General features: G+C 27.1%; 1 protein-coding gene across 2 annotated transcripts; it reads left to right on the plus strand.

Annotated features, from left to right (window-relative positions):
• The first annotated feature begins 6,473 nt into the window (after positions 1 to 6,473).
• On the plus strand, positions 6,474 to 9,757 carry LOC113560784 (myosin light chain alkali). Of its 2 annotated transcripts, XR_003406131.1 has the most exons (7): positions 6,490 to 6,626; positions 7,646 to 7,670; positions 7,782 to 7,919; positions 8,037 to 8,204; positions 8,349 to 8,435; positions 8,587 to 8,701; positions 9,453 to 9,757. XR_003406131.1 is itself a non-coding variant. In XM_026966850.1 (6 exons), the coding sequence occupies exons 1-6, from the start codon at positions 6,624 to 6,626 to the stop codon at positions 9,512 to 9,514; spliced, it is 483 nt and encodes a 160-aa protein (XP_026822651.1). In that variant the 5' UTR covers positions 6,474 to 6,623; the 3' UTR covers positions 9,515 to 9,757. The 2 variants fall into 2 exon arrangements, 1 of the variants encoding a protein (XP_026822651.1); XM_026966850.1 differs by lacking the exon at positions 8,587 to 8,701 and having other exon boundaries at positions 6,474 to 6,626.
• The last annotated feature ends 8,672 nt before the right edge of the window (positions 9,758 to 18,429 follow it).

An 18,429-nucleotide genomic window follows, 5' to 3' on the forward strand; every position in this document is an offset into this window, starting at 1 on the left:
TATTATTATTTAGTTTAGTATTACATTTAATTTTGGATATGCAAATAATTTTTTGACAATTTGATCCCTAAAATGAAATTCAATAATTTTTATAAAACATCGCCTCCAATTCTTACCATTTTTTAAATTATTATTTTTTTAGGATTTACAAAAAAAGTGAGATACATATGTATATTAATAAAATATTGTTAACATAGTTCATAAGTGTTTTCCTGAATATTATATTTATATTTTTTTTAGAATATTTAGTTAGTAGGTTTCATTGAACCTCACAAATATAGTACAAATAATATATATTTTATATATTTATGATCTTCTGAATTCTATCAAAGATTTTGGTATCGATTTACTTACTATTCTTGGAATTTTTTTTGTTTCATTTTTGTGCATCTTAAGTTATGCATAAAGTGTCTATCCCTTTAACTACAAGCCAATAGCTTGCCAATAACTTCAATAACACTAATGTTTACCAGTGTATAATTCATTATATTATAGTTTAAAGCAGAATGTTGTACATAAAAATAATATAAATAATAATAATAATAATAATAATACTACTATTACTATAAAAAATAAAAAAGTTAAGTCAAAAAAATTAATTTTTTATATTATAAAAGTTAAACTTAATTTAACAGTTTTGCTGGTTTATTTTATATTATTAATTAATGTTTATTTTTGTTTGTTAAATTGTTTAATTTAAAACAATATATATATATATATAAATATATATATATATATATGTAGTTCCTATTCCCCTGAATATTTTACAATTTGAACAAGAGAAATACTTACAATGGAACCTTTTCTTTAGAGATATAATAATGGATCTCAAATGGTGTTTACAATTGAAAAAGTTCTTTGTATATTGTATTAATCTATACACATATAAGTCAATTACATTATCATAGATATTCATTCTCTTGACACATTCCAATCAGGTTGTGATTAATTTATCTCATATATATATATATATATATATATGTATATTATACTATATAGATATGCATGTATAAAAGTATAATGTATGTACATGCGTATATATATTATATTTATTTCAATCTCCGGTAATATTTTTACGACCTTTATGTACTTAGTGTATATTTTATACATACTATTTTTTATTATTATTATTAATTTTATTTTTTTTTTGTTATATTTTAAAAAGTAGGTACAAAATATTTTTTTAAGTTACAATGCTTAAGTTTTTATTTATTTATTTCATTGTTAAGTTTATACTTGCCAACATTAATTTTCATTCAAAAAAAGCAATTATGAAGTAAGAAGTTTTTTATGTTTACTTGTTAAATTTATATTACTATGAGTGAACTGAAGAAGTAATCATGAAACAACCTTCTATGGTTTTCATTACAACGATAATTATAATTATGTAAAATATAATGATACTTCACAAGTACCTGATAGTTTTATTAAAAATGTAATGTAACTCATACTTATATATTTTGTAAATTGTGTTGAATCTATGTAAGAGATCTATACACAATAATAATAATAATAATAATAATAAACTATTATTGCTAATTTATTTATAAACATTTTTAATTTATAAGCCAAGGTATTTGTATTTTTTTTTTTTTTTTGTTTATCAATGTTTATTATCATAGGTAGTTAATAATCAATGACTATAATAGTATAGCTGTGTTTAAATGTGTACAAGCTGAACTCAATTTTTTTATAATTTCAGTGAAATTTATAATGGCCTATTTTGGTGCTCTTTGAAAAATCTGGAATTTAAAAAATAAAACCAATATAAATGTATATAATTTTGGCACTTTTGTCCAATTTTATTTCTATACAAACAACAATTTATCAGAATATTTTATTATTATATAATTATATTGCAATGTTTAAAACATTTTTAATTCAAGTTTCTGTTTGTTTAAAAAAATATATTTATATATAACAATACAATTATATGTATTATATTCTTGTTCGAACAAAATTTTTTTTATGAAATCTTGGTACATTTTAAACGTATTTTTATATGGTAGCTATTAGTAAGTTAAACATCTTCAGGGCCTTTTTTTGTAGGTCGTCAAAAGTATACTGTTTTGAATTTATGGTAACTAGTTCTAAGTGTATGGAAAAAGCTCATATTTTAAGGTGCTTCAATTAAAAATTAAAATAACTTTTTTTTTTGTAATACACAAGTGTTCATACACAAATATATTTATATAAATACCATATATACACGTGAAGACTGCCACAATTAAAGAAAATCTGGAATATTATTTTGTACAATAGTTAACATAGGTTTATATTATATTTGCTCCACATTTTTCAACTCTAATTGATCTGTTTGTATGAGAATAAATAGTACAAATTTTTTTTTCAATATTTGTTAAAAAATATGATAATATGATCTATATTGATATACTTGTTTTTATTTCACTGCAAATACATCTATTGTATGACTTTTTTCCGCTTTGTTATTTTGTAATTATTTGTTATCGCGTTAAAATAAACTAAGTATTTTTATGTGAGTGGTCTCTGCAACACATTTCACCCTGAAGCAATAATGCTGTCAAAATTTTATTTTTATTAATCTTAAATGTATGTTAATCCCTTATTTTATCAAATTTAATTGATACTTGCTGTAATATACATGTTATATTTTTCAACATTTTACCAACGCTGATATTTAATACATTGTAGTATTTGGTTAAGAATTTTGTATTTATATTTCTTGATTACAGTCAAATACATTAATTAACTACCTAGGTACCTCATTAGATTAGTAAGTCATTGCAGTTTAATTTGTTTTATTATTATTATTAATATTATTTGACGTTAATTGTACCTATTTGATTTGAGTTTATATGTTCTTGTGTGTTGTACAATTGGTACATCATTTATATTTTGATTATAAATAAAATTATATAAATTAAAAAAAAAATTATTGTGAATTTGCAAATACTTTATTCATTTACCTATTTCAAGTTTAATTCAGAAACGGGAGTTTATCTATTTTACTGATTTTCTATCTATCATCTTAGCTGTCTGTTGGTTCTGTCGAGCCTTAAATTTATAAAAATAAAAATAATTACTAGTTTTTCTAATCAATGATAGAACGTTCTAACCTAGGTATCTTTTTATTCCTTGTATTATCGCAATTCTCAACTGTGGTGACGGGTACTGCATTAGTATTACTTTCACTTCAGCTGCATGCCCGTATCGTTTATTCATTTATTGTACTACTAAGTGCTAGGTACAAATAAATATAATACAATATATATTAAAGGGCCTATAGGTAGATGGCACAAACTCGCTGCCATTTGCAGAGATTGATTTGACTAGAAACTTGCGGGCTGAAAGAAGTTTGTGGTTCTCAAAGCCTTGTATTAGCTTACAATTTTCTCGATTCTGGCTCATTCCGAATAACTTGAAACTCGTGCAGAATCTGTCGTGATTATCTTCTCACCCGTGGTATTAGTTGAGGATGGATAAAGAGAATTGTTGATGGCACCTCTGGTAGTATCGTGATAGCGATAAGGACCAGCTTCATCTAAACCGTCTTTCCGAGTTGTCTTTCATATATTTGTCCATCAAAGACATAGGTACTCTATTGAATTTTAGTTGTAGAACACTATGGTTCTTGAGCCTTTTTACACAGCTGTATACCTCTTCTTCATAGTGGTAGAAGATTCGTAAAAATAGCAGCGCAACCCTTTAGCGGCTATATTTATTTATTTAATTTCAATTTCATATAATAAAATACTGGGCCCCACTGAGAAGACTCGTATATCACAAATTAGGATATCTACCGTGATCAAAAAACACGCAAAACGAGCGTGTACATCAGTTTTTATTGAAATAAAATGTCTTCAGTAGTTTTCAAAGTGCTGGAGTAATAGTATAAGCAGTGTGGACTAGTACTTTGCATAAGCTTAAAGATAGTTAGTTTTGAAAACAGCATTGACCTGTCAATGCCCCGCATCATATGGAATATCAGTGGTATCGGTAAGGTCTTCTCGGCCCACCTTCTGACATCTGGAATAAGATAATTGGTCCATATAGTCTTAGGGGTTTTAGTCGTCCTACTCCAGTGCTTATGGACCCTGTTCTTGCGTTCATATAAATAACGATAAGTGTACCTAGGTATTTTAATTTATGTACCTATTATATTAAAACATAATATTATACATATTATACATTGTAGACTGCAGTCTAATACATATGATTGTATTTGCGTTATACTATTTTTATTAAGATTTACGGAATGTCAGAATCTATTTGTAGATAAAGTTTAAATATTAGTTGGAGGAGAGTTCTATGTAATAGGTACCTACTTTTTTCAGAACTGGATATTTCAGCCAAATTATTCTTAGTAACTATCAACTCGAGTTTTGATCAACCTTTTCATAAAGATCAGCTTTTTAACAATTTATTATACAAATGGTACATACTACATATAAGTATCTTAAGTTCTCACGTGAAAAAATGAAGGTCCTTTTTATTGAAGTTTGTATGGCTTCAGAACTACATTACACAAAAATGTTTAAATCCTTAAATACGTAAAAAATAAAAGTATTTTAAAACATCATCTATAAGTAAGTATACTTGAAAATTCCAAAAAAGCCAAATTTGAATAAATTCATTGTTGAAAAAAAATAGAGTTGAGAATTTTAGTGAATCACCCTGTATAATCCTGGACTACGGTCCACTGCTTGGTCATTTATATATTTATAAACGGAGCCACGAATAGGTATGTATTGGTCGGTGCGGTGCTGCTGCACAATATTAGTTATTTTTTATTACCTACTTACTTATTAGTTATTAGTGCTTTCCATGCATTATTAAACTAATCAAATTATAGCATTGACTGTAGAATAATTCTAATTATGTACTACATAGTTATTTATAGTTATATTATAACGTATGGGCTATGATTTAATAAATGGAAAATTATAAATAAATTAGATTTGATGTAGGTAAAATAAAAAGAAACCAGTAATGTTTTCCTGAACTTTCAGCCCAAATATTGTGCAATTAATTTACTCATGTTCATTATTCAATATTATGATTTATAACCTTTGTTATTATGTACATATATACTTCATAGTATGTCGGTATCTATTGTTATATTGATATTATTTGTGTTATAAATTACAAAAGTTCAATTTTATACCAAATACATAAACAGTTAAGAACTTATGATTAGATATAGTACCTAGTATAATAGTAATCTATACCTACTTTATAGTAATATTGGTTTAAACATTTAATCCAAATGTAGGTTAGTACCAAAATTTACAAAAAAAATGTTCATGTATTTTATAAACTGTTTAATTTTAATATCATAAGACTAAGCTCTTTTAGGATCTAATAATTTATCATAAAAATAGTGCTATCGTTTTCAAAATATATTATAATTTCTGAAAATAATCGTTTTTATATAGATTTTTTTTTGTATAGATATATAATAGGATAAAGTATAAATTCATATTGTGTATCAAATGTGTTTAATTTTTATAAATTAATGTGGTTTTTTTATGGATTTTTTTTTTATCAATAATTAAAAGGAGTGACTACTGTAATTTCAAATAGAAGAAAGTAAAACCTTTTAAATATATATTATTGATATCGATATTTGTATGTTAATATTTTTAAAAGTCTGTTTTAGAATTTAATATTTATAGTCAAATAAATAAAAAGTTGCTTCTTTTTTTCACTCTGAATGTAATATAGACTGAATAGTTAGCAGATATATAATAAAATAATACCCGTGAACAATTATGTGTTTTTTTTTTGTTGTAAATTACTGAGACGATGTGTGATTTAGATATTTAGAACATTACATTGAAAAGCGATTTTATATTTTCTAAAAACGATAATATTATATATACCTCCTAATTTGGTACCCACTTGAGTCATAAATATTATTATGGAAAGAGATAAATGGAAATGGAAAGTATCATACCTGTATTTAATAGGTAACACTAGTTATATAATATATATAGGTATACTATATACATATATAAAATAAAAATTGTTCTGAAAATAATATTTAAAACAATATTCTGAAGTGTGTCCTTTTTGCAATTTTTTGTAAATGTTCGATATAGGTATAAGATTTTCTTGGTTCAGAAAAGATTCTCACGTTTTGTGGATTGCAATTTGACGATACGTATCTTGTAATAGTCGTAATCAATATGCATTAAACAGTTTTTTGGATCTGTATTTATTTATTTATAAGTCCACTTTGCAGCCTATCTTTCCTTTAAGGCTATAATCAGGTATATAATTTATCATAATATTATCAAATAGGTACATGACAATGCGACGTGTACCTTATTGTGGTATGTGGAGCTCGCGAGTGTATAAAATAATATAATATTGTCCCGGTCGTTCTTTTTTCCCCATAAAAGTACAGCAAGGCGGTTTTAGTTGCAACATGATATTGGCAAACGACGGATAGTGGCTTCGAAAATAAAATGTTTATAAATAGAGTTTAATTTGTGAGCATCGGTGGAGGGGTGGCTGTGGCCGAGAAGCGGGTCAGCAGCCGAGGTACACTTCAGTCGATATTCGTTCGCATCGCCTTCCGAGGATACACGCGCGAACCGAACACAGTCCATTCACGATTTAAAAGCGCACCTATTAAAATGGTAAGTACCTACTTGTATGATTTTATTGATAAAAAATGTACAATACGTCCCTGAATAACTTGTATTCTTTATAAGGTAGTCAATAGAGTCAGCCGATCCCCTGAATAGGTATTACAGGTGTACAGATAGAAAAAAAGGTTTACTTTAGACAAAAAAAAAAATTGAAGTTGTTACAGGTATATTAGGAAAATATTATATAATAAATTAATCCATTTATTTTAAATTTAATAGTTAAAATTAATATTTAAATGCAGACTGAATTTTTTTTTTTTAATAATTATAATAGTTTTATAATTATTTCACATTTACGTGTTATATGTCTAGGACTTAAGGTTCATAATAATAATAGGTAGGTAGGTATAACATTATATTATTATTATAAAAATATAATACAATAAGCAATAAATGGTATTATCGTCTGATCGAGCATCACCCATCATTATTTATAATTTAACGTCCTCGGTTATTTGGTGTTGGTCGTACAATATTTAAGTAGGCATTTTTTAGCATTACTTTGTAGTTAATAATAGAGTCTAAATTTTGAATAGCTTTTCTTTAAATTGACGTCGAAAACTTTTTGTTAGGAAACATAATTTTTATCATAGGAATATTTACTCGTTTATTAATTTACAATTAAATTCCTAGTTAAAATTATAACAATCAGACCGGTGAGGAATTTAACTAAAAACGCGAGAGGCAATTTACAAGTATTGTTTATTGTACCGGAATATTTTATTATTGAGTAATTTTAGATGTATGAGTATGAGATAGATTATAATACATTGTAGCTATATTTAGTTGGTTTATGCACTAATAATTTTATTATTAATTTTTAAAGGTTATAAAATCATTTAAAATAACTTCGTGTATGGTGGTCATAAGATAAACTTTTCCCAAAAATAAAAAATAAACTATTATTTAATTATCGTAATTTTAGAAAATATGTCTTTTTACTTCAACTGTTTATTAATTATACATAGTAATTGTTCTAAACGTATATTGTTTTTTTTGCATTTCAGGAATTGTCCAAAGACGATATTGAACGTAAGTACATATTATAATAATATAAATAATAAGCAATAATGAAACATAAATGAATACATAACATATACGTAACATTTCCGTCGGTTAATTTATTAATTGTTCAACTTTTAGGCGTGAACTTCGTCTGGGGTATCTACGACAGTACCAATGAAGGTGTCGACGCTTTCTACTTGGGCGATCTACTCCGTGCTTTGGAAATGAACCCAACGTTGGCCACCATTGAGAAGATGGGTGGAACCAAAAAGAAGGGTGAGCGTAGATCGGTTGATATTTTATACAGATAATTTAGACGAACCGCCGTGTAATGTCTGATTAATGATAATAACAATACTTAATGATACGGGGTTGTGTGTTTTGCGTGAATAGGCGAAAAAAAATTGATGGTGGAAGAATTCTACCCGATTTTTGCTCAGGTCATCAAAGACAAGGACCAAGGAGTGTACGAAGATTTTATTGAGTGCCTGAAATTGTACGACAAAGCCGAAGATGGTCACATGATCGGCGGTGAACTGACACACATCCTCCTCTCCTTAGGTAAGCGGTTGCCAATATCTGGTTGAGTCTATAATATATCTATATTTAAACGTTTTGTATAATATTATTATATCCCGCCCATTTCCTGAGTTCTGACTAGGCTGACGTTCTGTTTTTATTTTTATGTTTGTTTTGTGGTTGCAGGAGAGAAATTGTCCGACCAGGAATTAGACGAAGTCGTTAAGGACTGCATGGACCCAGAAGATGAAGACGGAATGATCCCTTATGTCCGTGAGTAATCTATATTCTGTTATATAAGCGTATTATTATAATATGTTTAATTTATATTAAGTACAAACAAAAGTTTGTTCACCTACTGGCCATGTCTGCCTACCAATACTTATACCTATTAAAAAAACTACCTTGATCGAATGTTTTTCAGCGTTCGTAAAAAAAGTGATGGTTCGTCTGAGCGACATGAAATAAATTCCATTTTAAGCGTTTAAAGTTAAAAAAAAAAATATATTAAATAATTTAAACTACCCGGACCATTATCCGTAAGTGTAAAGAAATCGTATTGAAACGATGCGTTGTGATGTCATTGCAATTTTTCTGTCCAATGCAAACTGCTTGTAAAATATATAGTGCGTATGTGTGTGTATAAGGCTGTAGCAACAGATTTAGTCTTGTGTCGCTTTCATAATTAGTTCTTAAATTTTGCCGTCGGTTTCGAGCCTATTGAGGACGTTTATTTAAAGCGTATAATGGACGTATTATACAAATCCAGTAATAACATGAAATAATGCTTTAATAATATCATACTATTTTATCTACAATAACCGTTGTAGATTTTTTTATATTTTCGTTTTGATTTCGATCGGTGTGTAAAATACCTATTTTACCATTATTTGATTTCTTATGCATCTATCGCAGATAAGCAGACTTACATATTTCCAAAAGAGAAATAATCTTTTGCAACCATAATAAAATTAGGCTTAAAGTGTAATATAGACAATTTTATTTTAAAACGGCTGCAAATTGTGTTGTTATGACGAACGGTGCGTTTCATAATATCGCCGTAGATATAGTGTATATTATAATAGCTAATGCTATTACTGTACTGACCGAACCGCGACTATAAATAAACATTTGTTTTCACGCACATTTTGCGATTGTCGCTGTCCGTCTGCTTTTGCTTTTTTGGCTTTTTTTTCAATACAGTGTAGCGTTGTCTATGACGTGAAGCTGTTCTATTTTTAGAGAAGACTGTATTTTAAACTTGGCGTCGTCCACTTTTTTTCGTTTCAGCGTTTCTGGCCAAAGTTTGCGGAAAGCCCGTACCGGCCGACGACAACCCATTCAACAAGTAAAACTACACGCGCATCGCTCCGACAAAAGCAAATACACGTTATTATTTATTTATTATTATTATTAATATAATTATTATTATTGTTATTGTTATTTTCTGCAGCCGCGCGCCTGTCATACGATACGATTATTATTTATTATTTGTATTGTTAGAAACGATTTACGGTGTTTTTGTAAAATATTACATTATTTAATTTAAATATCACGCAGACAACGGATGATAATAATAAAAAAAAATTAAAATATTAATGCATTAGAAATTTCATTTTTTTTACATGCTAAACACATGATGTTCATGCTCGTTTTCGATTTGTATTTAATCGGCTCTTCTTGTTTTCGTATTTTATCCGGCTGATATATAGAAGTTGTTATAGTGCCAGCGACGGATTTAGTTTTAGAATTGTGGTCGGTCAACCACAGTATTTTACCACATCATAATCTGATGCTGTGCCAATTTTAAAACAATGCTATCGATTGTGTACTTCTATAACACGGCGCTTCGCTTATGCAATTATTTGACATCGGTGTATTGCATACGCACTGACGAAAGCGCAAGACACAGTGTGTCACGCATTCACGATATATTGATAATTATTATTATTATTATCTTAAATAGGTTTTATATGCTATTAATTTTATTTAGTTAATAATATAGAAAAATATTCAATAAAAAAATGTTAAAATATACAGTAAATGCACCAACAATTTCTAATATATCATGAATTGAAATATAAGTATCTTACAATTTAATAAAAATTGAGTAAATTTACTTTATATGTAAAAATTGTAAACTAAATAATTAGTTGGTCTAACTTTTAAATAATTCCATAACATTTTAAATAAATTTTTACATTGTTTTTGTTAAAAACCAAATCACTAATTTTACAAAATTAATATTAGGAGCATATTATGGATCTTTCATGTCTAGCATATGACACTCAATTTGTTAAAAAATATAATTATTAAAGGGACTTTACCTAATATATACAAAAATATGAAAAAGAGAAAAACAAAAAAAAATCAATTGTATCAATTAACAATTATTGTTAGACAATTTGTCGACATTATTAACTAAAAATATCATTGTAAAATAAAATATAATAATGCATATAAACCCTAGACTTACGTATGATACTATTTATATATACATATATCATATATGCTTATATTTTGTACTTGAATATTGAAGTTTTTAATATTAAAATCACAATGCATATCGTTATTATAGTTGTATAGAGTTTTATATAAACAATTGTAGAACTATAGGTAGTATTTATTTATTTACTTATAGATTTAATTTAAATATTATTATTATTTCATATCATACAAAATCTATTTATTAGTAAAAATAAGGAGATTTCTTTAATTTTTTGTTCTAGCTAAAGTAGTGATGCTTAAGATTTTAGCACTTTTAATCAATGAACTGCTTTAATAAAATATTGCCATAATAACCAATAATGTAATAATTAATGTAATATTTTATTACTACAAGAAGAGACAATCTTCTTGTAGTACCTATAATTCATGGATAAATCTTTATTTTTTAATTAAAAAATTGGCTGTAGGACACTTAAGGTTTTGGTAGGGCACGAGTCGTCTGACCCTGTTTTAGAGTAAAACATAGATCCTCTATATTTTAAATTTAAAGCTCAAGTATCAATGGCGAGTTAAAAATTCAAATATTTATTTACTATAGCTAAAATAAAAATGACTCAAAATTATTCACTACTGTAATCACCTTGGAATATTATCATTTATAACTTTATAGTATAAAATTATAAATGATAATGTAGTATAAAGTTTATATTATACCAGCATTACTTTTATTATGTTGGATCAAAATATTTGTTATCATTTAAAACAAAACATAATCTGACTATTATGGTTTAAATAATGATGAAGTCTATGTAGATTTCTTAATAATAATAAAACTTGCAATTGATTGATTGATCAAATAATATATATGTATATTATACAATAAAATGATTTATTAACATAATGATGTTCTAACGTTACATGTTAATACGAAGTTTCAATGAACTATTCAACGCGGTTGTTATTATGATTTGAATATATTAACATATAGAAAGTAACTATTGTAAAACTAATAACTATCGGTCAATAGGTAGAGGTACTATATAAGGTGTAACAAGACTATTTAAGTATTTAACCAACTTCCATTACAAATGTTATTATAATTGTTAAATAGTCCTGTTACATTCTATATAATTATATTATATTTACTAATCAGCCATAGTATAGGTATAGGTTTGTACTAAAAATGGACAATAATACAATAGATTTATTTTTATGTTATATTTTTTATTTCACTGAATGTACAAAAAAAGGTACCTCACTTACATGGTAGTGTTTCGTGTACAATTTAAATATCACAGTAACGAGTATTATATTGTCATAAAAATATCGCCGTGCTAGTTAGCGCACGATTTTCATCCAATAATGTCTATTCTTCAGAGCGTGCAAATAAATGGTTAAATATATCTAATTTCTTATTTATGTTGTCAATTACTTTTTCAATAGGTAGTTAATATATCATATGACTTTATACGATTTTTATTTTTTGAAATATATGTAGTTATTTAAAGTTTAAAAAATACTATGATAAGTATAAATTAAGATAATAAAACAAATGACAATTATTTTAAGTTAGATTTGGGTGTTTCAACATATCTTTTGGTAATGTTCTTAAATTGTTTACAGAGCCAATAGGTACCTTGAGTGAATCCCACGGCTTAAAAAATATTCTGAATTAGTTTATGAAAGATTGAAACTTTTAATTATGCATGTTAATGTTTTTGATCGAATAACACTTTTTAGATTTTTAATTAATTGTATATTGCAATGATGTTCATTATATTATCAGTATAAATTATTTACAATATTCATTAAAAATGAATCATTAGATATCAATGTCTTATGCATGTTAACTGTTTAAATAAAACTTAACATTGTGAATTGTGATAATTGAAGACTTATTACTCAATATTCAAACAGCATACTGTGGCACATACACTTCCAATTTCCAATGTAGAAGATCTGGTGGGGGTAAGATATTAATGAGTATTATTTATAAAAATATTTTTATTTTTTTTTTATTCATATATACTTACTGACAGGTATAAAATAAATGTACAAGTATAGCAAATAATGATAGTTTAAATTAAATAGTATAATTTCAACAGATGTAGAAAAAATTGTGAACAGAATGACGGTTTCTGAAATCGATGCAAGAAATGTATAGAAATTTGTATGGTGTGTTGAGCTCATCTCAGCATCTTTTTTTTTTTTGCGATATTCGGTGAAAATATGCTCGATTGTATTTGGTGTAGCGCATGAGTCATAGAGAGGTTGATCTTGTTCATGCACCGGATATTTGTATATTAGGTTGGTCTACTTTAAGTTTGTTTATTATTATTTGTAATTTACCCGAAGCGATTTGTCATATTTCTATAGAAAGGTGATTGATTTTTTCTAAGTTTGTTGTTTTCAAGTAGACTCCATTATTTCTGTTATAATTTATGTAACTTTAGGTTTATTAGATGTATTGTACCTTGATATGTTGTGATAGTCCATAGCAACGCAGGTTATTTAGTTGCTTTCTTAGATATTTAATTACCACTAATATTGTTGTGTCTATATGCCAAAAAAAAACTTATGTCCTTTTAAGTTTTAAATTCCAGCTTACTGAGGCATAGGTTGTTATTTTGTCTTTGGTTGATTAAGTTTTTTATACTTTATTGTGTTGTTGTGAGTATTCTGATGTGTGTTGTATTCTTCTTTTTCTAGTATCATTGAGCCTGTTAGATTTATAAATTTACAATACCTAGAACAGGGCTGTTTTTGAAAGCTCCGATTGAAATCCTTAGAGCTGGAATATGGATAATAAGGCCTAGTGTTTAAACTTAAAACTTTTAAGTGAAGTAGATGATGCTATTGCATAGATGATCGAGCCGTATTGTAGAGCTAATAATATCATTTATTTTTTATTTATTGAAAAAATTCAACAATTATATTAATTTGAATTTCCATGCGTGTAGTGATGCCATATTGTTTGTACATAGTGTACAGATTTTTTAGTATTTTATGATGATAATATTAGATAAATATTTATAATTAGTGGATAAATTAATTTGATTAAAAGCACGTATAGGAACATATGATCAAATTTTTTATTTCAGTGTAAACGCATCTGTATTAACTTGACTAATAAAATAATGTTTAATATATTATATTATATTTATGGAATGTTCATATATAGGTTATTACTTTATAAGTACTAATGTTTTTCACGTATACATTATTACACTTTAAATTATTATTAGTTTTCTCAATTTTTTTCTCCTAGTACAAAGTAATAGTTAACAAAAAGCACAGTAATATACATAAAAGTTTTCTTAAAAAGGGTTTTATATCTACATACGGGTCAACAACGCTATCAGTATTAGTTTTCTAATCTACTGTGATTTATTAACTAATAAAAATAAACGCATATTATGTACAATATTTATACTAACATTTAATACTGCGCGTGTGATGCGATCGTAAAGCAACGTAGCAACAGTTGCGATTTGATAATATAAATAATAATGTATAGTAGCCGTGTGACTTAGTATGGTATATTATATTAAACGGTAGTAAATTCGCGGTCGACACGCGTGTGGTTCTTAATCGCGTTCATCATAAACGACGTGTATTATGATGGTATCTACCATTCCGCACGGTTAGTATTACTCCACCTTCATTATCATAGAATATACAATGTGTACGCTTCATGATAATATGCCACTTTTTCCACCATAATGTGTGCATCATAAATGTAGCTTAAATATTTGCATTTTAAATAAAAATGTGCTTATTATTTTTTTTAAATATAAATAGTATATCTTTTATATCTAGGTTGGTATTAATTTATAATATACACTGGTATGGCAAAAACAAATGCATTTATACCGGCCGATTAACTAGGAAGTGTGATTGTTATTGTTTTATTAGAAATGGTGACAAGTTCCTTGAAAAATTTATATTTTTGCACTAGGAGGTATTTTTAAAAGCGTGCAAAAAGTCAATCATTTGATTTTGATTTTGGACATTAATGTCAAACGATTTTTACTAATAAATTCAAAGAACAAAAATAAGTTGAAGTTTTGACTCACTTATATAGCTAATATGTTTAATTTCGGTTGTCATTGTTTGAACATATTTTACGTGTATTTTAAGTGATGAACACACAATGTTATAGGATTAAACATATTGTGGGTATTTCCATAAGCGCATATACTTACATGATTTTATTAAACTACACCATCATGACTATGATAGATTGTATAGATCCATATTTCATCCATTTTTTTTCTCATTTTATAAAAAAAAAAATATATATAGCCTGGCATATTATATGAATCAGCCATTTCCATACTCCACCTATCTGCCTATCGAGTACTTGCCTTCACCACCCCTATAACATGAATCCTCACTATGGAGTCTACAGGTCAGAGAGGCGCGGGCGGCTCGTGGACTTCCCCCCCCCACACAGAGAATTCCTCTAGAGAGTCTTTGAAATTGATCGGGCGCGCGGTCAATGCAGTAGCGGTGGTGGCGCGGTGTCGAGTTTGCGCGTGTGTGTACAACGAACGCTAAGTCGGCGACACTCGCGCGCGCACCTACAGCGGCTGGCCACCGACGCCACCGCTGCAGCGATTTATGCAGTCCTTGTCGTAAGCGAGATTCTGCGTGCCGCCCATCGACCGCGGTATACTCACGCACGCACACAACCGTACGCACGTGCAGTATACAGAGTGTTTACCGGTCTCTGCGACGACGTCATGTATCTGCAGTTATTACTATTATAATCTCGTAAATCCGTAATAATATTATAAACCATGTTTAAATGATAGAATAGTCATTTGTTTTACCGGATATACACACATAGAAAACATAATATAGACGGACATCCACCGTGTTTATTAACGGCTCTGTTTGTCGCGAGTGAATCGTTCGACGAGTGTTTTCATCGTCGCGTTGACGACCGCAGTCTTTTTCCATCCACCCCACCGCCGCCGCATAGTTTCATTGTAATCTAATATCATCTGAGAACTAATATATAATATACGACCGTGCAAAAAATAATGTCTGAAGAAGCCACGCCGCCGACGTTGAAAACGGTCTGCGACGATGAGGTTGACGACGTACCAACGACTCCGTCGCAGAGGGTGGCGGAGCCTACGACTGTCGACCGAGGTGAGGCCAAAAACATTAGGACTTATATTTTATTCGTCAGCCGTCGACGATTCGCATACAAACACGAACGCGCTTACATACTTACCGATAAAATCATTGTATATATACGATTATAATATAAATATATTGTGATAATAATATACAATATAATGCGTATTTTACATAATATTATAAACTCGTATCAGTGTCCATTGATTTTCATGCCTATCTTTTGTATACAGCTGCAATAAATCGATTTATTTGCCTCAATAGTAATAATAATTTGTAAAAGCGTCATTATATATAATTAGAGTGATTTTTCTGTGCAACGTTTAATTGTGCATTTTTATAGTTATATATACGTTGTTTATGATTAAATCTTATTTATGAAAACTGTAATTACTAACAACAATAGCACAATAACACTCCATTTAAAGCATTTATGTGTTGATAATAGTGGTGGAAACAAGGGGAGGCGATAGGAATATCTTGTTTTAGCCGAGTTGATTTACATTTTTAGCGCTAATAATAAAGTTTAGATAATTTTAAAATTTTAAACACAAAATCGATCTCCCTCTCCTGCTACTTCTTAAATCACTTTTGGATCCGTTACTAGTTTATGATAGAATAAACTGATTTAATATTATGACCGGTATGATTCTAATCATTTATGTTAAATTAAGGTAATTTGGTATTTATATTTTTATTAAGTGCCAAATGTATATCGTATTAGTAAAATATTACATTGTTGCGTTTGCAATATAGTGTTAAAAATGTTAGCAATATTTATAATTCCAGTGAGTACGCTGTACACTTGGTTGTTTGAAAAATATAATTGACAAATTGTATTAAATAAAACAAATTGAACCTACAAACATTTTTTAAAGGGACTTATATGTAAGTTATTTAAAAATACGATTAAATATAAATAATAAGGTATATATTTTTTTATGAATTTTAATATTTTGACATTTTTAATAAGTTAAAATTTTTTCTACCTTTTAACATTGAGTTATCCAGATTTGACTGTATATATTTAAATTTTATTTATATATATATAGATACACGAACGATAACAGTATAGATAGTCTTTTAAATTAAATTAATTTATCATTAAATATGTATAGATTATTGTTATTATACTTACAAAGAATTTTGATTTAAATTATTTTGTAACTTATAGTCATATACACCATGATTGACTATTGTTATTTAAATATCAGAATAGATGCAATAATAGTAAATATTACATAACTTTACGAATATAAAGATATTTTTTATACAATTGTTTTGAGTTCGCAATTAGTAATATGGGTATGAAAAAGACCTGAGGTAGGTACTTGTTAGTTGTTAGCTTGAAAAGAAAAGGTATTTCGTTATATCTAAGTTATTTTGATATAATTTAAAAAAATATTATTATTAATATAATTAAAACCTATTTAGTTAAAAAAATTTTCTAATTGATGAATAACTATATTATATATATAGTACAAATTCTGCTGGCTAGCCTCCAATATGGTCAATAATACTTAGGGCCGTGCATACCAAAAAATATTTTTTGAACAGTCATTTTGTTGTGGTTAGAATACATACGAGTATTTCGTTCCAATTTATTGCAAGTGTATATATTATTAGATGTCTTTTATTCAAACTTTAGATGTAAGACGTAGGTGGTATACTTTTTTGACGTGTCAAGGTAATGTTTATAACATCGATAAAAATGTATAGGTATAGTGGTCCTAGGTTTTTATTTTCCTTGGCCTATACAAAAATAATATTTATTATTCTACTTAAAAATCACCCGTCGTATATATTATTAATGTTCAAGGCAAAGTTTAAAAGCTTTAAACTGTTTAATTAAAAAAAAAAAGTATAGTATGTATCTTGATATTGTCCGTCTCATTAGACATTTGTGACGATAATAACTTGATTATATAAGAAGTTTTCGACTAAATAAGTTGTTTAAAATAAAATAAATATTCACTTTCATATCTAAAATTATTAAATAGATTATATTATAACTAACATCCATAAAAAACATTTAATATCAAAATAAATAAAATATTTTGATTTTCTAGGATTTACATAATATATCAATTATTTATACACAATGATTATTTTAAAGGTAAAAACTAAATTCTCTTTTCCCGATAAATTATTAAAAAAAAAATATTTTTATCTTTTCTGAATATGTCTATACTTATAAATAGAATTTTAAATGAATAGGTAATTAATTGTAACACATAAGTATTTAAAATTGTTATAAGTATGGACCAAAGTTTTTAAATTTACTTCTATGTTGCTCCTCTTATTAATACTTTAAAAAAGTAAAAAACTTATAGAACTACGATATAAAATACATATAAATTAACGAATAATAATTAAATAAAAAAAATTAATATAGTTTTGTTATGACTGAATCGTGTAAAAGAAAGTTTTACAAAAACCTTATACATTATGAGTGTTTACTTTTAAAAGTATCACATTTTATATTTAAATAGTATATTATATAACTATTTAATTTGAATATCATGTAATTTTATTATGTGTGGTAGGTTTAGACATTTATAAATTTATTATCACATTATTTTAAGTATAGTACCTATAATATTATAAATATGTAAGGATAACTAAACATTTAGAAGAAAATCTCGCCAAGTTTTATTTTTTTGGGTATAAT

This window comes from Rhopalosiphum maidis, chromosome 1, assembly GCF_003676215.2.
Source record: "Rhopalosiphum maidis isolate BTI-1 chromosome 1, ASM367621v3, whole genome shotgun sequence".
Taxonomy (NCBI): domain Eukaryota; kingdom Metazoa; phylum Arthropoda; class Insecta; order Hemiptera; family Aphididae; genus Rhopalosiphum; species Rhopalosiphum maidis.